General features: G+C 45.2%; 2 protein-coding genes across 2 annotated transcripts in view; one reads left to right on the forward strand and one right to left on the reverse strand.

Moving 5' to 3' along the window:
• The window catches only part of LOC117752481 (ras-related protein Rab-11A), a 4,875-nt gene extending 352 nt beyond the window's left edge, over positions 1-4,523 (forward strand). Inside the window, exons 2-5 of the mRNA XM_034569818.1 lie at positions 1,264-1,459; positions 1,630-1,823; positions 2,151-2,231; positions 2,726-4,523. Coding sequence (XP_034425709.1) covers positions 1,264-1,459; positions 1,630-1,823; positions 2,151-2,231; positions 2,726-2,862 — 608 coding nt within the window. The 3' untranslated portion in view covers positions 2,863-4,523. The remainder of the gene's footprint in view (positions 1-1,263; positions 1,460-1,629; positions 1,824-2,150; positions 2,232-2,725) is intronic.
• A 4,780-nt stretch (positions 4,524-9,303) lies between these two features.
• The window catches only part of LOC117779326 (multiple epidermal growth factor-like domains protein 11), a 68,488-nt gene continuing 52,545 nt past the window's right edge, over positions 9,304-25,246 (reverse strand). Inside the window, exons 14-24 of the mRNA XM_034615419.1 lie at positions 20,560-20,706; positions 17,902-18,036; positions 14,550-14,678; positions 14,159-14,287; positions 12,934-13,062; positions 12,101-12,229; positions 10,992-11,225; positions 10,363-10,517; positions 9,926-9,995; positions 9,776-9,832; positions 9,304-9,376 (exon numbers count right to left, since the gene is read on the reverse strand). Coding sequence (XP_034471310.1) covers positions 9,324-9,376; positions 9,776-9,832; positions 9,926-9,995; positions 10,363-10,517; positions 10,992-11,225; positions 12,101-12,229; positions 12,934-13,062; positions 14,159-14,287; positions 14,550-14,678; positions 17,902-18,036; positions 20,560-20,706 — 1,367 coding nt within the window. The 3' untranslated portion in view covers positions 9,304-9,323. The remainder of the gene's footprint in view (positions 9,377-9,775; positions 9,833-9,925; positions 9,996-10,362; positions 10,518-10,991; positions 11,226-12,100; positions 12,230-12,933; positions 13,063-14,158; positions 14,288-14,549; positions 14,679-17,901; positions 18,037-20,559; positions 20,707-25,246) is intronic.

Raw genomic sequence — 25,246 nt, forward strand, 5'->3', positions numbered from 1 at the left:
ATTGGGCTCGGTACCGGTTCAGTCACCGGGCGACCCGACCGTTAGCCGCTAGCCGCTAGCCGCTAGCGGCGGCGCGGACACACCTAATGTTCACCGTTATCACGTTATCAGCATGAGGTCCGGTCCGGGTGCGACTATCACCTGGATCCTACCTCCGTTATAAGCAGCTGACCGCGGGTCACGCTCGTGCTGAGTGGTCGCTGCTTTTCTGGAGAATGATAAAAAACACAAAGCTCAGAGAAAATGTCCTGAAGCAAGTAAACAAACGGTCTGAATGTCCGTGAGATGCAATCAGTGCGTTACAGGCTCGAGCGAGAACAGATCCACGAGCAGCTTGTTTACATCTGCACTCACACGAACAGCAGATCCGTCAGTGGACTGAAATCCACATTAAATACAGATGTGTGTTTTTACACAGAACATCTGGTTCTGTCCAGTGTGAACAAGCACAGCAACAAACCTGTGTCACTTTGAAAAGGATCAGAAGTTAGTTTGAGTCATTTCAATGTAAAAGTAAGAATATAAAACATCCTCATAACAAACACGTGCATATGCTCAGGTGACCTGGAGCTGCAGATGTAGGTGAATAAATAAAGTCTTCATTAGTCCCATTAATGCTATAATTCAAAAATATATCAATCAAATAACTGGCTATAATTCGTGATGACTTCTATCATTGGATGAAACACTTTATTGATTAATCCTTGAGTCTATGAAACATTAAGTCTCGAAACATTTTACTGAGCTGAAGGTGACGTCTTTAAATCAGTCATTTCTTTTTTAAGAGGCTGAAATCTGAAAGAGAAATCTTTTTCTAAATAGTTCCTAAATACCCGAAACAGTGACAAATCACAGTTCTTCAGATTCCTGAAGTTCAAGGTGATGACGTTTGTTCTTTAGTTCGTCTCTTAGTCCCAAAGGTTCTCAGTTCTCTGGGACGTCACGTGTGAAAATACAATAAAATCTGAAAACACTCACCAGTTTGAAAACAGTTGTTTGACGACTAAAAAGCTCATCATTCAAGTATTTCACCTGATTAACAGTAACTAGGCACGGCAGGTTGTTAATGAGCAGCAGAGAGATGCACAATACATAAAGTGTAATCATATACAGGTCGGATTGGGATGAAATCTGTTAGAACATGGTTATAATATAAAGATCGAACTAAAGAACAGTACGAACAGGACGTTCATCATTGTTCCCTCTGTAACAGGTATAAAACGTATAAGTCGTGATAAGGTGTTTGTCCCTCGTGTGCCCCAGTTGTCCTCATCGGTGACTCTGGCGTTGGGAAGAGTAACCTGCTGTCCCGCTTCACCCGGAATGAGTTCAACCTGGAGAGTAAGAGCACCATCGGAGTGGAGTTCGCCACGCGCAGCATCCAAGTGGACGGCAAGACGGTGAAGGCCCAGATCTGGGACACGGCTGGACAGGAGCGCTACCGGGCCATCACATCAGCGTGAGTATAGAGGAGGAGGTGGGGGGGTCAGGATGTTACACACAGGTCTGAATCTATATGTGTGTTATTACATACATATAGATTGTCCCTGTCAGATACAGCACAGCTGACTCTGATGATAGTGGTGTTGATGACCAGTTATTAAAGTGTTTCCTGTGGCTGCGCTGCAGGTACTACCGCGGGGCGGTGGGGGCGCTCCTGGTCTACGACATCGCCAAGCATCTAACCTACGAGAACGTGGAGCGCTGGCTGAAGGAGCTGAGAGATCACGCCGACAGCAACATCGTCATCATGCTGGTGGGAAACAAGAGCGACCTGCGCCACCTCCGGGCTGTTCCCACCGACGAGGCCCGAGCTTTCGCTGGTAACACCATCAGCCTCTAGTTTCCATTTTTAACAGTCTTCAATTCACCAGAAATTCTTCATAAGATCACAACAAAGACACAAAACATCATATTTCCAGCATCTGTCTAAAAGCACAAAAATGTGTTTTCCAAACATTAATTTATTGATTTCTCTAGGTGTTTGATTATCACACAAATGGATTCCACTGTATTTCTTATGACTGTCATTTAATGCAGTGAAGAAAAGTCTGAGGGAGATTTGTCAGTGTAACGGTTGAAACGCTCTGTGGAATGTGACGTGTCTGATGTGTGGTTAACGAGACCTGTTGCTCAACTTGGTCCTGCAGAGAAGAACGGGTTGTCCTTCCTGGAGACGTCAGCTCTGGACTCCACCAACGTCGAGACGGCCTTCCAGACCATTCTGACAGGTGTGTGTGTGGTGGTGGGGGTGGGGGGGGGGTGTACCGTTGCCAACAGACTTGACATTTATTGAGGAAGCGTTCCACAGCCGAGCAGCTGTTCCTGTTGGACGTTGTCGATGCTCAGAGCTGCTGTTTAACGAGGCTCGTTACAGAATGAACTTTATTACATCATGTGGTCTGGACAGCTTATCTCTTTTAGGAGTGTTCTCATGATCACGAGCTTTATTCACTGCTCATAGTTCCTCTGTAGTTTCACTCTAGTTGGGTGAAGAACAGAGGAAGCTGCTGTTACAAAGTGAAAGTGAGAGAGAAGCAGATTCTGAATGAGTAATGGGCGAGCCCGACAGATGTTTAGATCATTACATCACAGAGTCTCCTCACATGATCAGTGTCCTGGCCTCCACTGTGATGATGTCACACACACACACACACACACACACACACACACACACTGAGCAGTGTCTCAGGTAACAGACCTCCTCTCCCCCCCCCCCCCTCAGAGATCTACCGTATCGTGTCTCAGAAGCAGATGTCCGAGCGCCAGGAGAGCGACATGTCCCCGAGTAACAACGTGGTCAACATCCAGGTGCAGCCCACTGAGAACAAACCAAAGATGCAGTGCTGTCAGAACATCTAGCCCGGCCGCGGTAGCCTGCTGCTACCCCCCCCCCCCCCCTCTCCCTCCCTCCCTCCCTCCCTCCCCCCACCCAGCTCCTGGCTCCCCCCCCCACCCCCCCACCCCCTCAGAAAATAGACTGCCTTGGCGCACCGTGAGTTGTGGAGTTCAGGTCACGGCCTCGTAGCTGTGGCTCGTCCCTCCCGCTCTGCACCTGCACCCCCCCCCCCCCCTCCCCCCTGCCCTAGGTGAATATATCCCAGTATAAGAAGAAGTAACCGCGTGGGGTGGCCCCCCCAAGCAGAGCCCCTCTGTCTTTAGGTTTCTGCAGGACAGCAGGCAGCAAGCATTTCATATCACTTTAGATTTCATTACTGTAGATGCGCTGACATGTCACAAAATGTCTTAATATATGAATGTGATTAGTTTCCTTTCTGCTCCTGTTGATTTCTCCACTTTGTTCTGATCTTTCTCTGTCTTGTATCATATCTAATATTAGGTATATATGACTTTAAAGCACATCAGAGTTGCTCTTCAGTGTTTCCCTATATACAAGCTTCTCCTCTGTCATTTTAGCCCCCCCCCCCCCCCTCTTTAGTGCAATGTACTGTTTTGGAAACTCGTGGATGTATCGGGCACAGTGTAGACATGTGCTCTGGTAGTAACATGGATCTGATTGCTGTGAATATGACGCTAGTGAAACGTAGAATCTTTTGCATTTGTCGAGCTTCGGTTTGCGCAGCGGGAGGTCGGACGGGAGCTCGCATGCGGCGCACAGACTCGCCAGACGTCGTGGTTGCTGTGTTTCCAGCCGTCGGTCTTTCAAAGCTGGCGCTCTGCTGCGCTGCATGTTTTTATAAAGCTAAAGATCTGAACACGGTCCCTGTACGTTGGGATGTTCCTGTCGTCCTCCTGTCAGTCTCCGTGTGGAAGGACGTTCTGATTGAAGACACTCGGCCGTCAGGCTTTCCTGCCCCAACAGAAGAGTATGCATTCTTTTTCACATGTTTGACTACAACTATGCAGAAACTAGCACATGGATGTTTGGATCTTTCCCCCTTAGCGCACTTCTTTAGCAAATGAAGGAAAAAAAACAGCTGAAGTATTCTCGTTTGACATTCCTATGATACTCGATAACACTATAATCAAACATCTCCAGTAGTTTAGTTCTGCTTTGCATGTAACCACAGAAGTGTAGTTGGGACGCACTGAGAACGTAGGAACCGGTGAATGTCACTCGCTAGGTTGGACTTCATGAGCGTAAAATAGTCAAGATCTTGCACTGAACCTTAATAGTTGATCTAGTAAACACGCGTCCCTGTCTAGGATTAGATTTGACTGCACGGGGAGAATCTGGACCTCTGTAGGAGCCACTGTTCACAACCAAAATGTTCTTTAGTTCTGATGAACTCGGGCTGAGTCTCCAGAGTCTTTCCTGAAGTCTTCACACGAAGGAATTGAGAAAAGACTTGAGACTGAGCCACATTCTCACAAGCGTCTGGTCTCAGTGCCTCCTTCACCGCACGTACCTGTCCGAGGACGCCTCTCATTCCCCCGCACCTCACCGTCATCCTGCCTCGTCCCTGACCAGTGACCGTGTCGTCCCTGTCACATAAAGCCTACATACACCGAGCTGCCTCTGACTTCAACACAATGCATGGCTTTCTGTATGACTGCAACTCCCATGTTGCGTCGCCTTATGTATCTAACATTGTCATTACTGTCCATGAAATCTGCTGCGGGTTTGGCTTGGCTGGCGAGGGGGGGGGGGGCGCGCTCAACCCGCCGATAGTCGTTCCACCCGCCGCGCTCACGACCTTCTCGTCAAAACTCTCCCGGGAGCGTGCTCTGTTGAATTCCAGGTTGTAGCCGTGTCAGTGTGTGATGGTGTTAGCAGACCATGCCTGAGCGTGGTGTGTGTGTAGAGGGTAGACGGCAGCTCTGGAGTGTGTGAGCCGGGCTGGCAGTGCCAATGGCGTTTCCTGGAACAGACGGTGCCGCCGGCCGAGCCTCTCCAGACTCCAGCTGGTGCATCTGTGGACAAAGTGATTCCTTTCTTCTGAGAACATGATTTCTGATCCTGTTTCACGTACCTCCATTGTTCCGTGTTTTTTTTAAGAAATGTGTTTTGATTATTATTTTCTTTTTTTTTTTACTATATTCTATAACTGACTGTAATTCCAGTGTAAACATGTAAGAGTGAAATGACGTCATTTCAATGAATCTGGAAGGTTAAATGTGAGGGGGGTCAAAAGGAATGGTTTTATGTTTTGTACAGATTGATAAATTGTACAATTGTGTCTATATCTTAAGTTATCAGTTCATCTTAATAAAGCGCACCAGTCATAAACCTTTACACGAGCCTGGATCGTACTTGTTTCATCTAAGTTATATAGTTTGCTAAAAGCTATTGATTCCTTCGTGGAAACAACCGTGTACCGTGGTAATCATAGGTGCTAAATTCTCCTGTTACTTTAATTCAAAATCTCTGCTCGTGTTACTTTGTGCGTCTCAGTTGCAAGTTAAAGACATAAACTTTTCAACTAGAAATGAATAATATATACAGATTGTCAGGTTACAATCGTTTTTCATTTGTTTTACACACAGAACCTGAACTGTGATTTCATCCAGAACCCGAACACTTCACTACTACAAAGTATAGTTGTAACTACATATATTCACGACTGTGCTGGTCTGGAATCTGGTCTAATACTTAGTGTATTTACGACCTTTGCAGTTTTCTGTAACAGTCACATTGATTCTGGGCTTTTTTATTTCTAAACACTTAATCTGGGAAACATTTCCAGTATTTGTCCTCATGCAGATGACGCACACTTCTATATTTCTATTTGACCCGTTTTAAATCTTAATAATAATAATGCGTAACAAGACAGAACAGAACTCCCCTGAGCTATGACAACTTTATTGAGTTTCGGGCTGGAAACAAAAACCAACAAGCAGCACATGATTTATCTTCTGCAGCTGAAACGATTGTTCGGATCAAAGATGAAGAAACGATAGAAGAAGACAAAGGAACCAAAGGAATCGAATCTGTAGGACAACGTTAACGTCTGGTTGTCAACATGTCCTGTTATTGCTTTAGTGAAGACTTATCAAAACGGACCCGTGTTGCAATGGAAAATTAAAAAGGATTTCTCACATTTGATGTTCATAGTTGTAATGACATGATTAGAAAAACATGGAATCAGATGTGGAGGAAGTTGAAACGCCAAAATAAAAACCTGTTTCAAATAAGAGCCGGTTTCCACGTCAGATAATAATAATCAGTATTTTGCTCTAAAGGACAAAAGGGTATTTCTGGCTAACTATTTTATCTTGAATAATCTTTGGCATGCAGGTGTAATAAGCTTAACACAACAGAAGAAAATCACAATAATAATCACAAGTGTACAGTAAGTGTACATCCAATACACAACTTTGTCTACAGCACATACAAAAAGATCATTTTTTCAGAGAGAAAGTAAGGATCCCCCGGCAGGATCTTTAAATATGTAAACAGGAAATAAGAAACCATGTGTAAAAATACCAGAAATATACAGGCTGAGTCAATCTGAGCAGTTTCTTCTTTATACTTTCAGTCCTTTTTTATAGAGAATTCTGGAGTAATGAACGTCTCCTCTCCTCAGATGTTCGTAGTGTTTCTGCACTGATCCAGATGTTCACTTCATCTCAAACAGACAGTTACACCAGCAGCTCTTTGTTCGGACTCTTCTGAACCAGGACGGATCCCAACAGACGAGATCAGCATATTCCAGAGAAGACTGGTGAACCTGTGTGTGTGCGACCGTGTTTATTCCTCCGTCTGTTCACCACACAACAGTTCAGATATAATACAGTGATAAGATCGCACACACTCACACACACACACAAATAAATAAATAAATATTAGTCCTCATCACAAACTAAACTGATCCTTTCCTGTTGTCCCACTTCACAGTTTCCTGGTTCACGGGGAAATGGGCGGAGCACTGGTCCATCGTGTTTCTGGGGGTGTGGTCTAAAGGAGGGAGCTGGTGGGGCTGCCGGGCAGGGGGGGGCTGTGGCTGTGGGGGGGGCTGTGACGGACAGGCAGCAGGTCGTAGTGTCCGGGGATGTGACTGTTCCTGGGCAGGTCGTACGGGTTCTGAGGGAAACTGAGCGGGACCACCACACCGCCGGCACCCTGGATGATGCTGATGGTCGGTTCTGAGGGGGGGGGGGGGGAGGGGGGTCAGAGAGAGAGAGGGGGGGGGGGGGGGGGGGGGGGAGACAAGAAAGTTAAGTCATGTTGAAATGTTGCTGAGGTCCGTGAAGATAAAACCTTCAGGACAGATTGTAGATCAACGTGTGGATCAGGCAGGAACTGAACTTTGACCTGGATCTGGACAAAGGAGCAGATCCAGGAACTTCTCCTCACGTTCGTTAAAAGACAGGATCAGTTATCAAAACAAAGAATGGATCCTGATGAATAAATAAACATATTTACAGGACTGATATTTATGAGTGTGTGTCCAAGACCTAAAACTTCCTCTAGGAAAGGAGAAGCTCCTCGTCCCCCGAGGCTCAGAGAACCTTCAACTCAAAGGAGTGAGGGGTTTTCACTATTCTCAGATATTCTATAGAGGAAATAGTTTGTTAATCAACTTCATATCAATGAATTAATCGAATTTAAAAAATAAACAGTGACAGAGAATTAGAATGACAGTTGATTTTAAAAGACCAGAACATAAGTCAAAGCATTCAGGGGCCACATCCTTCAGAGGCTGGATTGGATCACTGATCGTTTCTAAAACTCCTTCAACGTGGTTTCAAACAGGCGGATTCTTCTCAACCAGGATTCATGGTGGCTCCGCTGCAGGAAGTCACGATGCAACAGTCAGAACGAGGGTTCACCCGAAGCCCCGCTGGGGACACCGATAACCCTCCACATCCCAGTTCGACTCAGACCCTGAACCGAGACACAGCTTTTACATCCCTGGAAACCAGTGACGTGGAGTTTTCCATCGATCGGACACGTTTGAAAGATTCTATCTCTTCATCAATTCCACCATGAAAAAGACGAATCGGGACGATACAGTAATGAAACTGTACAAATGTACATCTCCAGTGGGAACCTGACGAAACGCCACCACTGTAAGTTTGGATCATTTTATTCTATTGACTTCAAACGAGGCTCGTCAGTGAAACGAGGGTTTTTCTGAGCAGGAGCTTGAAGCTTCGCAACATGAACCAGCTCCTATGAAACATTTAAACGTGAGAAACAAGCACAATAAACCAACAATGACAACTTCAGGATCCTAATCGTACCCATGTCGTACACGTTCTTGGCGGGAGCTGTGGTGGTGGTGGCGGTGGCGGTGGTGATGATGGCGGCGGAGCAGCAGTGCGTCACGTGATCGTGGCGAGTCGGTGACTTCATTTCCACGTAGCTGCTCTCAGAGTGTTTGCAGGGGGCGGGGGGGGTCGTTGATGGTGGCGTACGGGTTCTCGCTGTTGAGGGAGCAGGTGCTGGACAAGGAGCCCTTCATGTAGTCTGAACACGGAACACACAGAACACACGCATCAGAACACACGCACACGGGAACCACCGCAGCCGGGCAGGACAAATCACAGGGTTCACCAGCGGTTCACTTTCTGTCGGACTTGGACGATTCATGAGAATGTTCCAAACTCTGAAGTTAAAATGCAGCTGCTGATAAAACGTCAGAATTCAAATCGATGAAATATTTCTCTGCAGACCTCGAAAAGTACGAGACCTTTTCAAAATGTTAACAAACCTGAAGATACTCAGAGGAACGAGACTTCAAGCTAAAACCAACCAGCCTCTGCCCGTTGGATCTCTTTTCCTATGACACACATGATATCTATGACCTTTATCTTCTGTAGCTATTGTTTTGTTAACCTGTGGATTTCATAGTATTTGTTGTAAAGCACTTTATTACGTGTATTGAAAAGTGCTACACTAATAAAGTTATTATTAATTTCCATTTCTTCATTTCCTGCAAAGTGTGAATGAAACGAGCGTCCTGGGGATAACAGCCGTTACCATGGTGACCTGTATAATCTGATGTCAGAAGCTGTGGACACTTGAAGACGTTTATTATGTCTTTAAAAGTCTTATGAGGACACTTTGTCTATATCTACAACAAATATACGACAGAAACCAACAATTCTTTATTTTCTCACTATGACGCTGGATGACGTGAGAAGACGTGTTTGTCGTCGGATTCATCGACAGTTTCTCTTCGTCGTTACTAAATTTAGTCGCAGATCAACTGTTGGTTTTTGTCTTTTCATGAGATTTGTAGAAAACAGGGAGAATCTTCAGGAACAAACATGTTAGAATCAAGATGGAGGACAGAGGTGAAGTTGCAGACATCAACATTGAGCAGTTCAGGATCGAATACAGAGCTGAAGGAAACACGCTCAGCATTCAGGGAGTCTCTGGGGGGGGGGGGGGGGGGGGGGTTAAAGGATCAAGGTCAACACAGGAGGACGAGCTCAGCAGGACGAGGACAGAGGAGTCGGATTCTTCCTGCAGGGACACAAACACACATGTGAGCAAACAACCAACACAACCAACACAACCAACACAAGGTTAATATGGTGCAGATGTTTCTGAGGTAAAATCTATTTCTTCAACTTGAACATTCTTGTATCGATGATCAACACAAAACAACATCACTCCTTTCACAGTTGTGTTCCCTGAGTGTCTTCAAGGTTCAGATCTTCTCATGGCACCCGGACTGTTAGAGACGTTATCTCTTTATATCACTTCACACTTTCAACACGGGGAAAAGCAACATGAAGAGAGGCAGTGATTGGCTGAGGGCAGTGATTGGCTGAGGGCAGTGATTGGCTGAGGGCAGTGATTGGAGCAGGGGGATTGGTGCAGGACTCGGAGGTGACGTGGTCAGTCCACCTCACACTGTACCTCGGTAGCGCGGCGGCTCCAGGTGGTGGCTGTAACGCCGGTCGATGCAGTAAACACCTGCACGGAGACGAGAGTGAAAAGGTCCGTCACTGATCCCTGACGCTAAAGGATCTTCACAGTGTTTCTGAAACGTGCTGATGCTGGACTGACCCAGATCGCTGAGGTTACAGTAGGCGCCCCACTCGGGAGCACTGTTCCTGTGGCGCCGCTTCGTCTTCATCTGGAAAACAATCAGAAAACGACAGACTTCACACCGACAGACGAGGAAACAAGCAGGAGTTTGTATTTTATTCCTTAGATTTGATAAAAAGCTCTAATCTGCATCTGGATCAACGGTAGAATATTAGTCCTGTGGCTGAGTCGTCTCACAAAAAGAAGGCAAATGTCTTTACTTCCTTTTTGCTCCTGTAGCTTAACACCTCAAAGTAGAAATCTGAGTTCTGTGAGGCATCATATCCAGAATAAAGTTGTAATTTAATGAGAATTATTATTTTGTCCATATTTAAAAAGCGTCTCAGATGTAACTTGTGGTAAACTGTCAGTCGTTGATGTCTGTGCAGAAGCTCGTCTCCCCGGGGGGGACCCACCTTGGCGGCCGCCCTCTTGTGGGGCGTGGCGTAGTGCGTGGCGTACGTGCACGGGCCCAGGGTGCGGTAGCTCGGGTTGGAGAAGCAGCGCCCGACGGAGCTGCTGCTGGGGGAGGAGTCTGCAGAGGAGAGCAGGCCTGTGCACTGCAGCCCTGCTGTCAGCACATCAACACACGCTCTCACAACACGCCAACACATGTACATGCACGTGCACGCACACCGTGCACGTGACTGAAACAATGAGTTCATTGGGTTTAATCAATGACAGTGACACAGTCGTCCAGAGCCGTCACTACAATGAGCAACGTGCAGCTGGAAGTCAGAAGGAGAAGTGTGGATCAGAGCTGAAAGAATATGAATCATGTTAAATCGTTTTCAATTGATTCATTGTTCAGGTCATTTATCAAATTTAAACTGTTTCAGGTTCGAAAATGTTTTATAAACTGGAAACTGAATATTGAAGGATTAGATTTCCTGTGATTGACAGCCGAGAGTTTTTCACTATTCAATAAATGATCCAAACAATCAATCAAAGCGATGATCACGTGGATCGTCCTCGTTCGGTCGTAGTTCTGAAAGTACAGAGAGAGAGAGGGAGCAGGAAGTCAAGCAGCCTCATGGCGTCTCACCGGACAGGGAGTAGTCTGTGGAGTTGATGTGCAGGGCGGGGGTGTAGGTGACGCTGGGCACATGGTGACCCTTCTCTCTCTGCCGGTAGCGGAACCACACCACCAGGCCCAGCATGGCCACGATGAGCAGCAGCAGGAAGATGATGCCCAGGACGGCGCCGGCCGACTGCCGCTCCGACGCCAGCGCCGGGCTGATCTTGGTGTAGGGGTTCAGCTCCTCCATCATCAGAGCAGCTGAGGGACACAGGGCGGTTTACATCACGTGCACTTTTAGAAACCTTCTACTCCAACGAGCACTTCAGCCTCGAAACCACGTGTCAGCAGGAAGTGAACACTGACGCGCTCCTAAGAAAACATCGGAATCAGCTTCTTTTAGAGGAAACATCTGATGTTTGTTCCTCTAGTTTATTATAAAGGTTTTTTTAAAGTTCAAAGCAAAACGTCCGGACCGTAGTTCCACGTCATCATGAGGTCATGTGATGTCACGATGCATAAGACACGCCCCCTAACGAGGCCAGGGCCACATTCAATCATCTCCAAATGTTTTGTTTCAGTTTCTGGGTTGAACGACATGTTTGAAAAGCGTCAGCGAGCTTCAGGGTTGGATGTCTCTCGTTCGGTGGGCGTGTCAGAGGTGTCGTCCAATCAGCAGCGACATGTATATAAAGGGGTCTTAAAGGGACAGGAGCTAAAACCTGGTGTTTGAGACAGAGGCTGAAAAGAGGAGCTGCAGCGATGGACAGTCTGAGGACACCGATGTTTTTTCTGAACTTTAAAGCAGGTCATCTTTTTACAGTCATGACACCAATTAAAATGATCAACCTGAGTGAAGAACATGTTTCCTTTAAGTATGAAAGAACAAACTCAAATCTGCTGAGATCTTTCACTAAGTACTAAATGTTTAATCAGACAAGAAAGTTCAGATGAAGTGAAAATAAAGAAGGACAACATCCAGTGTCTGCTCCTTCATCCCACAGGAACACTCACTCTCTGATGCACAGTTCTCCTGTCATCTTATTTTCTGTGATTCATCTGAAGCAACAACAGAAAGAAGCAGCGCGAGCTTCTCTCATGTCCCCCCCCCCCCCCACGCAGCCATTAGCTCTCACCCTGGTCACAGCGGATCCCTTTGAAGCCGATGCTGCAGTAGCAGGTTCCCGTCACGTAGTCGCAGGTGGCGTTGTTCATACACTCACACAGCTGCTGGCAGCCGTACCCGAACGTCCCCGCAGGGCACTCTGCACGGAACACAAGTATCACAGGTGTCATGTGGGAACTGCACTTTGTGTATTTAAATATGGAGTTATTGATATGTCATCAAGCAGCTGATCTTCACTCTGCGGCCTCAGACTCAGGAGGCGACGCCCACCACATGTTTCCAGTGTTTGAAGCTTCTCAGGGATTTGACTTGACCTCGGCCTCCGTCACCAACTTGTTTAATACTTTTATTACATTTATCTTTTCTAAACTGCTTTTATATTGTTTCATCATCATTATTTATCATTCATCTACTGAATTTGCTTTATTTGCTTCAACATAACATTTTTGAAGTTACTGTTTATGTTTAATAATTATACAAATATAATTTAACTATAATTTATGTGAATTCCATTGAGATTTCTACTATTTTATGAAAATAAGATTCTGTTCAAGATGAAAAAAATACCTACTTAAAAAAGTATCAAAACCTACAAGGACCAAAGCTGCGACATGTTGGTACGCACACACACACAGACACACACACACAGACACACACACACAGACACACACACACACACACACACACACACACACACACAGACACACACACACACACACACACACACACAGACACACAGACAGACACACACAGACACACACACACACACACACACACACAGACACACACACACACACACACAGACACACAGACACACACACACACACACAGACACACACTCACTGAGTTCACAGCTCTGTCCGATGAAGCCCGTCCTGCAGGAGCACTGTCCGTTGATGTGGTCACAGTCGGCCCCGTTCTGGCAGCGACACACCTCCGCACACTGAGAGCCGTAGAAACCTGCAGGACAACCTGCAACAACACAACACAACACAACAACTGTGAATCCCGTCCCTGACATGTAGATCCTGTTGTTGTGTTGATGTGTTCAGTTCCATCAGCGTCTGTTGGACTTGTGTCCTTGTGTCCTTGTGTCCTTGTGTCCTGGGAGAGGATCCTCACATGGGACTGAGCTTTATTCACTGATCACTAAGTTTCTATTTGACTCTAGTTGAGTTAAGATCAGAGGAAGTTGATCCTTGTTAACATTGATGAGACAAACTGGGAATATGAGACAAACTGGGAATATGAGACAAACTGGGAATATGAGAGTAATAACATGATAATTTATCCTCCGTCACCGTGGCAACAACTGGGATCATCCTGAGACCTGATGCTGACAAAATAAATATTCATACAACTCAGGAAACAGAAAAAGACTTTACAGGATCGACTGAAATGAGTTTTCATACAAGGAAAGGAGGGAACGAGGATGCAAGGTAGGAAAGGAAACGTCGTTTTCAAAGATGCAGTTTTAGTATCTTCCACCAGATGGTAGTGTAGGAATGTTTCAAGTGGTTGAAACAAGCTCCTCCAGCAGCCAGAGTGTATCAGTGTTTCCCTTATCAGATCTGTGTGTGTGTGTGTGTGTGTGTGTGTGAGTGAGTGTGAGTGTGTGTGAGTGTGTGTGTGTGTGTGTGTGTGTGTGTGTGTGTGTGTGTGAGAGTGTGTGTGTGAGTGTGAGTGTGTGTGAGTGTGAGTGTGTGTGTGTGTGAGAGTGTGTGTGTGTGTGTGTGTGTGTGTGAGTGTGAGTGTGTGTGTGTGTGTGTGAGTGTGTGTGTGTGAGTGTGTGTGTGTGTGTGTGTGTGTGTGTGAGTGTGTGTGTGTGTGTGTGTGAGTGTGTGTGTGTGTGTGTGTGTGTGAGTGTGTGTGTGTGTGTGTGTGAGTGTGAGTGTGTGTGTGTGTGTGTGAGTGTGTGTGTGTGTGTGTGTGTGTGAGTGTGTGTGTGAGTGTGTGTGTGTGTGTGTGTGTGAGTGTGAGTGTGTGTGTGTGTGTGTGAGTGTGTGTGTGTGTGTGTGTGAGTGTGTGTGTGTGTGTGTGTGTGTGTGAGAGAGAGAGAGAGACGTACGCTGAGTGCAGTAGAGTCCCGTCCATCCAGGGCTGCAGTCACACTCTCCGTCTGCAGCACTGCACTGGGCTCCGTTGTGACAGTTACATGTGTGGATGCAGTCTGGGCCCCACGAGCCCTGAGGACATGCTGCCAATAACACACACACACACACACACACACACACACAGATGAACACACACATACACACAGACAGACATCATGACGACCAGACATCTGGACAGTCGGAGCCTCGTTAGCCTCTCAAGTGATGGAGAGACGGTGTCGCTCTGTTCAATGTTAGATGGATAATTAGCGTCAGAGCCGATGGAGTAACTGGCTCCAGGTTCCTTGTCTCTGCTCGATCAGTGAGAGGGTGAGTGAGAGAGAGGAAGAGAGATCACGGCCTTACGTCTGGAGCAGTCCTCGCCGATCCATCCGGGGAAGCACTGACAGGAGCCGTCGATGGGATTACAGGTCCCGTTGTTGGTGCACGGACACGTCTCGGCACAGGCGTTACCGAACCTCCCACTGGGACACACTGTGGGGGGGGCAGGACACAGACACGCAACACCACTTCATTACAAACATGGAAGCAGAACGATGTGAGAGATGAAACAAATTCAAACCCTGAACTCACACAGACGTATAGATTTATATATGAGGACCCGACATTGAAGCACTGACACACATCAGTGTTTATAACATTCTTCCATTATGACACGGAATTAAAAGCTGATGGAAAGTGAAGCGTCAGAGTAAGAAAGTGTCGTGATATGAAATCTGTGTATCACCATCTTTTTAATGGTGCTCATCACTATGGAGGAGATTCACCATCAAATAATGTTTTCTGTGAATTCAAGTCAACAAGGAACAGAACTTTATTTCTCAGTCTGTGGATGAAAACGACCCTTTGGCTGAATCTTGGTTCTTTGCTCAGGAACAAACCTGATGGTAAAACACACTCAGGGTTTCAGAGACTTCGGTTCAATGGAAGAATAAAACTGTTCAGACTAGTCCGGCTGCCGAGTGGAGCCGGAGCACGTGACAAACAGAAATCCACCTCGGTTCATATTGTTCTGGAAACATGATAAAGTGTGCGACTCGGAGGTTTAACCAACGAACAGGATCCGTGAAGAAGTTACGAGCTCTTATCTTTGATCTGAACACATCTTATTTGAGCTGATGGGATTTAAATATTGCACTAAAACATCAATAAATCATATTTAATCTCTATTTTTACTTCAGTCTCAGAATGTGAAGAAGAAGGACGACAGAGGAATAAAATGTTGGGAAGAAAGAAAATCCATTTAAAAGAAATACTGTAAGAAGAATTTTAAATCTATTTTCCCTCATCAGGAAGCTCGTTAATAAAAACTGGGTAATGAGGAGGATTTATCCTCTGTGACCTTCTCTTTCAGTGGAACATTCAAAACTCATGTTAATTCACATTATCTCCAAATTGCACATTAATTAAATCACTCTGTTATCTCTGTTCCTCCTGTTTAGACGTTACTTCTGAAGTCAAACGTTAAAATGTGTTTTTATCTGTTCTCTGAAATGTTAATAACGTGTCACTAACATTAGATAAACCTGAGCTAACTGGTAATTAACTACACCTAGCCTTCCTGTAGAGAAACCATTTCGAGGGCCGTGATTGGTTCCTAACCAGACGAGATGTTTTGGTCTGAACGTCCTCGTGTTGTGATTGGATGAGTTGAGAAACAGGACGAGGTCGTTTCAGACCGAGCGCCTGAAAGAAGCTTCCTTCTAATCCACTTTGTTTTCTACTTCATCATGTTAGTGACGTGCACATCCTGTTGCTTAAGGACGTAATAACACTTTGTTATTTTCAGATTTCACCAAATGTAGTTAAGTTGATAAAATATTGAGATAGAGATTCTCTGGGCTCTGATAATGTTTTAATGTGCTCTGGGGTTTATGATTATTGTCAATTAACGTGAGATGAAACATTACGACTTGTGTGTGTAATAAAATCCAAGAAGTGTTCAGGTTTATTTCAAATGAGTTGATAGTATTTTATATATAGAATATTAAGCATCACATTTAATATTTAACATCACAATATTAAACAGTTCTATTTTAACAGTTATAATAAGGATAAGACATTTAAATATAAATACACGAGCTGTTACTTTATATAACTTTTCTATACAGATTTGCCTACATTGTCCACCTGTTGCATGAAGTGTATTGTGTTGATTACGTTCTGTGCTTCAGACCCACCAGTCCACTGTGTGACCCAGGAGGGGATGTGAACTGGGAATATGACCAGATAAAGATCATTATTCAAGCTTTAATGAAGCGCTGCACTTACGTAACAGTTACCAACATATGACCAGTGTCTGTAACGCGTGGATCAAAGCCACAGCTCGTTCATTCAGGACGTATTGACTGAAACCAGGAGGATTTAGTAAAGATAATTAGCAGGAGAGGGACCGAGAGCCGGCTCCCTGAGGAGCTTCTCTTTACTCTGCTCACACTGGATTTCTGCCTCATATTAAATGTGGCTCTGCACTGAGGTCACTCTGTCCCTTGGTTACAAATGAAATAATGAAAAGTTCTTTGGTTCATGTTCCTCAGAGGATGAATCATAACAATGTTCTGATGTTCTTTTATTCCACTTAAAGTTTCCAGTAGTTTCAGGCTCCACCCTCGTACTTTTAAACAGTGTTTTGTCCACGTGAACGTTTTGGACTCGTAATCTCCACACCAACACACCTGAGAACACAGATCACATGACGGCTCACGTGCACTGTGCATGTGATGGTGCGAACAGGAATGCTGTAATAACCTCAGGTCTCCTGCATGTAAACAGCTGTATCACAGTGAAATACAGAAGGGAACCGAACTTTGTGGGTCATTTCAATTTTAAATCTTGGGTAGTTTCCACTTGACGAACTTTGATTTCTCGGTTAAAGGAGGTGAAATCCTATTTTGCCTCATTTAACAATTAGCTGGTACAAACGTACAATGAGCTGTTTTCCTCTCAGAGGTAACCGAGCCCTGAAGACTTTACCCGTCAATAATCTCATTAGCTTGTACAAAAGCTTCTCCAGCACAGAGAGAAGCGGCCGGAGCAGAGAAAAGCCCGTGTGCATCTGATTTATCATCCAGTTGTCTGAGGGCCTCCTCAAAGATGCAGCGGCCAGCAGAATGGCTAATGTGGAACAGGGCATAACTAAGGCCGTCTTCATGTTTAATGATGATGAATATTTCACATCATTCTCCTCCACGTCTCTATTTAAAATTCCACTTGGCACAAACCTTGGGCTGAGAATTAAAACCCGTTTAACCTGCAGAGGAGCTAAACCGCACCGGATACTTGTTCAGGAGAGAAACAGCTAAATGATGAAAAGGTTTGAAAAGCAGGGAACACGCTCAAGGTTTCCATCTTTTTAACTCATCTCAGGCTTTGCTACAGGAACGTAGACCTTCCAGAGCTGTGCTGGAGAGCTTAGTGATAAGAGCTGACGACGGTGTCAGGGTGCTGTAAACATGATCACGTGATCTACGCAGTGAGGTGTCAGAGCGTTCAGAAAGAACAGGAAACAGATCCTGAACCAAACTCAGCTGCTGGGGTCACGTGTGAAAATGGGTCAGATACAAGATCTGCACAAACTGAGGTTGATCAATTCAAAAAAATCATTATTTAGGTTTCTGGTGAGAATTTGATTGTATTTTGTGTATTTTTAAGCACCACACACACACATAGACACACACACATAGACACACACACAGACCTTGGTTGCAGAGGGAGCCGAAGAATCCAGAGAGACATTCACAGTGTCCGGTGACGTGGTGACACGCTCCGTCACTGTGGAGACACTGAGGACACGACTGGCTGCAGCGGTGACCGTAGAAACCAGGTGAACAGGCTGCGGAGGAGATGCACACACACACACACACACACACACACACACACACACACACACACACACACACACACACACACACACACACACACACACACACACACACGTTAGAAGTATGTGGGTTAGCAGTGTGTGTGAGGAAACTACTGATTAGTTGTTTGATCATTGTTAATGATGATCTTATATCCTACTTAGTCCTATAATCTATGTGTATATCTAGGTGTGTAGAGCTGCTGCAGGTCAACATGCTGGCTCTGTTAGTTGAGCTTCATCTCCTCCTCCCTGGTTCGTCTTCCTCTAATTGACGCTGCTCTCTAAGTGGTGAGATCAGCTCCTGCTTCTCTCACAACAGCATTTCACTAATTGAGTTAACTGCAGAGTGTGTGTGTGTGTGTGTGTGTGTGTGTGTGTGTGTGTTCTAACAGGTTGAACAAGAGATGATTCACACGCTCCACTTCAGTGAGATTGTGAACCACAGTGATTACTGGGAGAAACATCGTCTGTTATTCATCTAAATCAAGAAGAAGAAGAAGAGGAGCAGCTGGAGGCCTGAAGGCTTCACTTTAAACAATCAGCTGTTTGTTCACAGGAGCAGAGACTCACTCTGATGATGAACCTGCTGGTTCTCACTGTGTTGTTCTCCAGAACCAGTTCAAACACGTCACACAGTTTCTGACCCTGGTGTCATTTCAGTCTCCTGGACCAAGCTCATCATGGTATTTATGGGATTTCTTATAAAATTGTCATTGCTAATGTAATCAGCCATTGTCAGAGGCCCCTACTCAGCTCGGGGCCCCAGGCAAGTCTGTGCTGTACCCTGAACACACACCTTCACTGTCCTGAACACACACCTTCACTGTCCTGAACACACACCTTAACTGTCCTGAACACACACCTTAACTGTCCTGAACACACACCTTCACTGTCCTGACACACACCTTCACTGTCCTGAACACACACCTTCACTGTCCTGACACACACCTTCACTGTCCTGAACACACACCTTCACTGTCCTGAACACACACCTTCACTGTCCTGAACACACACCTTCACTGTCCTGAACACACACCTTCACTGTCCTGAACACACACCTTCACTGTCCTGAACACACACCTTCACTGTCCTGACACACACCTTCACTGTCCTGAACACGCACCTTCACTGTCCTGAACACACACCTTCACTGTCCTGAACACACACCTTCACTGTCCTGAACACACACCTTCACTGTCCTGAACACACACCTTCACTGTCCTGACACACACCTTCACTGTCCTGACACACACACCTTCACTGTCCTGAACACACACCTTCACTGTCCTGAACACACACCTTCACTGTCCTGACACACACACCTTCACTGTCCTGAACACACACCTTCACTGTCCTGAACACAACAACAACCACACAGATCATCTAAGAGTCTGAACTAGATAATGACCAGATCAAGTTAAACTCAACCTGAGGATAAACTGGTTAGAAGATAAGAGCTGGGTTAGAACCAGTCGATTCAAACTTACAGAAATCAGTGGATCATTTTCAGAGAACTAATGATGTGTTTCTAAAATACAGAACAATCTGATTGGGGCCATTTAAGGTTCCAGTATTTTATATTTTCAAACAGCGACGTCTTCCAGAACGTCTTCCCCCTGAAGGTTCATCACTTTTCCCCCCAGCTCGGAATTTGAGTTGAGACTTCTTCTTTCAACAGTGTGTGTTCCCAAGGTCGAGCAGGAAGCTCCACTCGGAACATTTCAACTTGCTACTAGAATTCAAGGTACTCGAGGATATTTTCTACTTCCAGAGACGTTTTTCTGTCTTTAAATCCAGAGGGGACGGAACTTTGTACTTGTGTTCTAACCTTTGGGTTATTTAGCATATGAAGATGTTTCAGTCACTCAAGAGATGATAACTGTGACCCAACAGTCGCCTTGAATTTAATCACCATATTACATGTCAGTCCCATAAATATAATATATAATATATAATATATAATATCTGTATGCATGTAAATCATTAGGATCATGACGTATTCAGTGAAAATGTCAGATTTCACAATGTTCAATAAAGAGATGACCACTTCCTGGATCCTTTGATCCACCAGAACCTAATGAGTTCTCTTGACCCATCGAGAATCATCGAGTTCATTAAATCCACCAGATCCACGTTTGTGTTGGGATGTCACACCAGGGACTGGGAGGCTGAACTTCTGTGTGACATTCACTTTTTATCTACTGTATTTTATCTCTTCAGTTTCTTGCATTGGTTTTGTTATGTCTCATCCCACTTGTTCTCTTTATCTGTTCTTTCTTTTCCCTCGAGTCAACTCCTGTTGCTTTTTAATGTGTGATATGAATAAAGTGTCCAAAGCTCACCTGCACTCACAGGTCAATAAAAAACGAGCTGCACCACAGACATTTAGTCGTATTTTTTAATTCTGGTGATGCACATTTTTCTATCCGAGTGTTTCTGCCGTCAGTGTAGCTGGCAGAGTATTAGTACAACATACGTGTAGTATTTTATTACCTCGTCTGCAGTTGGTTCCTCGGTATCCAGGAGCGCACACGCAGGAGCCGTCCTCTGGGGAGCAGGAGCCTCCGTTCTCACAGGTGCAGCTGGACGAGCAGTTCTGTCCCCAGCGTCCCTCCTCACACACACTGTCACAACTGACACCTGCACAACACACACACACACACACACACACACACACACACACACACAACACAACACACACACACTGATGAAGGATTTGTTCTTGTAAGTGAATCAAACTTTCTTCCTGATGTGTCACTTACGGACTGAAAGAGGAGGAGAGGGATTGATGGATGAAGAGGGAACAGCAGCACAAGGGATTTTACACAGGACAGAGAGTGGGACAGACGGTGAACAGCTTCCACGCTCGTCTGGGGACGTCCTCTATATTTCTTCACGTCAACAAATCCCCAAAAAACCTTTCGCATCATACAGCGTCACCTTCCCAACATTGATACAGATTTCTACCTAAACGGACACTACGCCACAGGGATCAAACTATGAAAAACACATGAGCCACACTGTTACACTGGGTCACATGTTCCTCCACTGGACTTTATTTTGAAAGTCACACACACTACGTCCCCCCCGCCCCAAACTCTCACTACAGCATCAAATGTGGATTCATCCCCAACAAATGCACTATTTCTACATATGACTGTTTCAGGAAATTGAGCTTTTTAAAAATGAAACAACATATTTGAGGCAGTTGAAAAGATTCCTGTGTTCAGGAGGAAGTCATGAGGCGCTGGGCTGAAAGCCACAGACAGAGTCAGGAAGTCGGAAAGAAGAGATTTGTTCTTTAAAAGATGAAAATCTAAATGTCTCCGAGCAACAAATGAAGTCATCGGCAGGGAAGGATCACGAGGGGTCCTGACTAATCATTGTTTTCATTATCGTCTCATTATTTTTTAGATTATCCAAACATCATTATTTATTGAGGGTTAACGTGAGTGAAATCTGATAAAAGTTGTTGTTGTGATGTTTCCTGATAATTCTGATGCTCGGCTGCGACCAAACAACAGAAGTCAACGTGCTGGACTTTGTCTTTGTTCATCTCAGTGTTTCCACACGTCACCAACACGTGAACCTCAAAGCTCCAGTTCATCGCTCGTCTCAAGGAGAAGCTGAAAGAGTCAGGGTGGTCCCCAACCACAGCTGCCATGGCAACCAGGGCTGCAGAGACGTGATGGGCCGAGGCAGCGGACAGTGGAGACCCAGGGGCCCCTCAGCTCCTGGGTGGTTTCAGAACTACTGTGACTGCAGGAAGAACTACCTCATCTGGACAAGTACAAGTACACAGTGAACTACACTGAGTACCACAGGCTCTGAAATATGGACGACACGTCTCCACTTTGTCCCACTGTCCACAAATGAAGCCAAAATATCCCAGATGAGATCTTATACATGTGGAGTCAGAGTCTGTAGCGATCACAGGGTGGAGCTGCTGTTGTACTGTCGACAAGCATTTGACCAATCAGGAGTCAGTGTCAGCTGTCAATCATCACGTCTCAGCCTGTTCTGACATCATCAAACAACTGATTCAAACCAACTGATCAGAAACACAGAGAGATAAGAACGACCTGAAACGACAGAAACATCTTTACAAACATTTATTTAACGTCTACCATGTCCCATCTGCTAACATGGAGGAGGTTTATGACCTGTACTGCAGCCAGACACCAGGGGGCGATGGAGATGCTTTGGCTCCACTTTTTAGAGGAGTCACATTGTCCGTCTTTATTTACTGATTATAGTTTTAATCATAATTATTTAGTTCAAACACTGTTTTAATAATGTTGGTTTTTAAAACCCTCACATAAGAAAATCTGAAATAAAACAAATCTGTGTTTTGCCCCAAAAACATTTCACTAATTATCTGAACTAGATGCAAACATGGATTTATTATAGTTTGGTTTTTAACAAACATGTTCAAAGATCCTTTAAATCTAATGATCCATGAAAAGTGAAAAATTAACTTGTCATTTCTCTCTGGAGGTCAAAGTACACACACACACACACACACACACACACACACACACACACACACACACACACACACACACACACTGGCAAAAACCTAAATTCTCCAAATTCTGCCGGAGACTTTTTGCCCTTTAATCATTTGCTGAAGTGTCTGGTTCTTTCATCAGTGTTGCGCGTGTGTGTGTGTGTGTGTGTGTGTGTGTGTGTGTGTGTGTGTGTGTGTGTGTGTGTGTGAGGCACAAAAACTGACTCGCACAACGATCAGAGGCCTCACTGCTCACAAGGGACACACACACACACACACACAACTTAAAGACACATTACATTGACTCACACTTTAACTGCGTCTCAACTTCTACACACACTTTGTTTTGAGTTCATGAGTGTGTGTTGACAAGTACGACAACGTGCACTACAAGTATACACTCATAATCATAAACTGTACACAACAATGGACCACATGAAAAATCCCAAACATGAGCTCATCTTGATCGCCCCCTGGTGTCGGGCTGCAGTGTAGGTCATAAAGCCCACCTCCTCCGTGTTAGCAGACGGGACATGGACCAAACTAAAACACAGGTCAACTGGACGTTTTGGATGAGAAGTGAAACATCTTGGAGAAACTCAAGCGAGTCCAGCGATCTTAATCTTAACCTAAAAGTTGAACCTTATCTTAACCAGCCTGAGCTCCTCCATCTCAACTGAACCTAACATCAGCTGTTTCCACAGCAACCCTCAAACACACATTGAAACTATAAACCAACATGTTGGTCTCCACAATCCTGCCACACTCAGATGTAGTGATTCAGGATCCTGCGACTGTAGTAACACAAACACACACACACACAATTAAAAGGTCAAATTTAGGGAATACGTGTGAAGAGGAGGAAAATAAAGCAAAGCTAATAGAGCAACAAGTTGACCTGAGGGAGGACACACACACAGACACACACACACACACACACACACACACACACACACACACACACACACACACACACACACACACACACACACACACACACACACACACAGACACACACAGAGACACACACACAGACACACAGACACAGAGACACACACACAGACACACACACAGACACACACACACACACACAGACACACACACACACACAGACACACACACTATAGAAACAGACAGTGAGAATGGTGTGCGCTCCCTCTCTCGTATCTGCAGCTCATTAGAAACTTCCTTTGACACAGAATATGAGAGAATAGCAGAGTGGGGCACAGGCAGACATTATAACTCAATTAATAAACTACCTCTGAGCCATAAAGTGGGTGGAGATCTGAAGCTCTGTTCATTAGGATGTGAAGTTAAAACAAAGGGTGAGAGGGTGGAGACGGGAGGTGGAGGACATGTAGACTCTGGGAGACTGAACACACATCAACCGTTTCCAAAGTGACAAACGTATTCAGAGAAAATTCAAAAGTCTGATTTGACACAAATAAAAGAAACGTCCGACCCAGTTCATCTCACATGATGCTTTTAAATCAAGGTACTGAAACAGACGAAGTGGTTCATCCACTGTGTTACTACTTTCACTTTACAAACTCTGTGTGCTGTGTTCGGGACCTACAGTAAAAACCAGGACTGGCTCATTTCTATGAGACCAGTGTGATCCCGGTGGCAGATGCATGTTTACATTTGTTTTTGTTTTCTACAGGTAAATTAAAATGAACGTCTTAACCATAAAAACGGTTTAATTCCCTCTCATTGTGTTTTTCCTCCTCTGGGAACCCGATGGGTCACAGGAGAAACTTCTTATGAGCTGATACAAACACGGTTTTTATTTCAGCTTAATGAAAACACTGCTCTCATCTCGTGGGACCGATTTCCTCATCCTCTCCACTGTAATTACACAAACGTTTCTGTAGAGAACCAACAGGTCTTCTTCAAACCAAACTCACTTTACTTTCTGGAGCTGAACATTCATAGAGAAAGTGAAGTTGTGCTGGCGTCGTTTCCACTCCTCAGTCCAAACGCCCCCCCACTCGTTTATCGTCTCATACCGATCAGCACTCGTCACGATTCAGGGACAATTAGCAGGTGAAATGAGCAAAGATACAACTTCTAACATGACAATACAGAAGGTCATTTTAAAACCTCTCTCACAGAAATCTGAAAAGTGTTTTATCCACGTTCAGTTTCCTCTGGTGTGTTAGAGGTTGTTTATGGATGTAAAGGTTTGAAGTCTTGTCTCTGGGACACCGGGTGTGAGAGACATCTTTCACTCCTGAAACACGTCGTCAGAAAGCCACCGTTCACCCTGTTCCTTTATTAGGGGGCGTGTCATGTCTGTCAGTACCACAGCGCCCCCTGGAGGCCTGAGACTGCACCTTGTAACTCTGGTGTCCTGTGATGGAACATTATAATAATAATACTGTCAGACAAGCAGAGCTGGAGCTAAGAGACAACTGAAGGGAATGTCCCCCGTTGTGGGAGCAGTAAAGTCTCCTCAGTGTGGACGTCAGGTCAGAGACGTGAGACAAAGACACCCAAAGAGGACGTTGTCAGAGGAACGGAGACAAGGAAACGTGAGCGAGTAACAAACCGAACATCGGAGCAGGAGCTAAAAGAAGCTGGAGGATTCAGGACAGACGTGTTGTTGGTTTTGGACAGAAAGTCTGAAGCTCGTTTGTTTTAGTCTTGTTCTGTCTGAGCTGTGGAAGT

Source organism: Hippoglossus hippoglossus, chromosome 3 (genome assembly GCF_009819705.1).
Source record: "Hippoglossus hippoglossus isolate fHipHip1 chromosome 3, fHipHip1.pri, whole genome shotgun sequence".
NCBI lineage: Eukaryota > Metazoa > Chordata > Actinopteri > Pleuronectiformes > Pleuronectidae > Hippoglossus > Hippoglossus hippoglossus.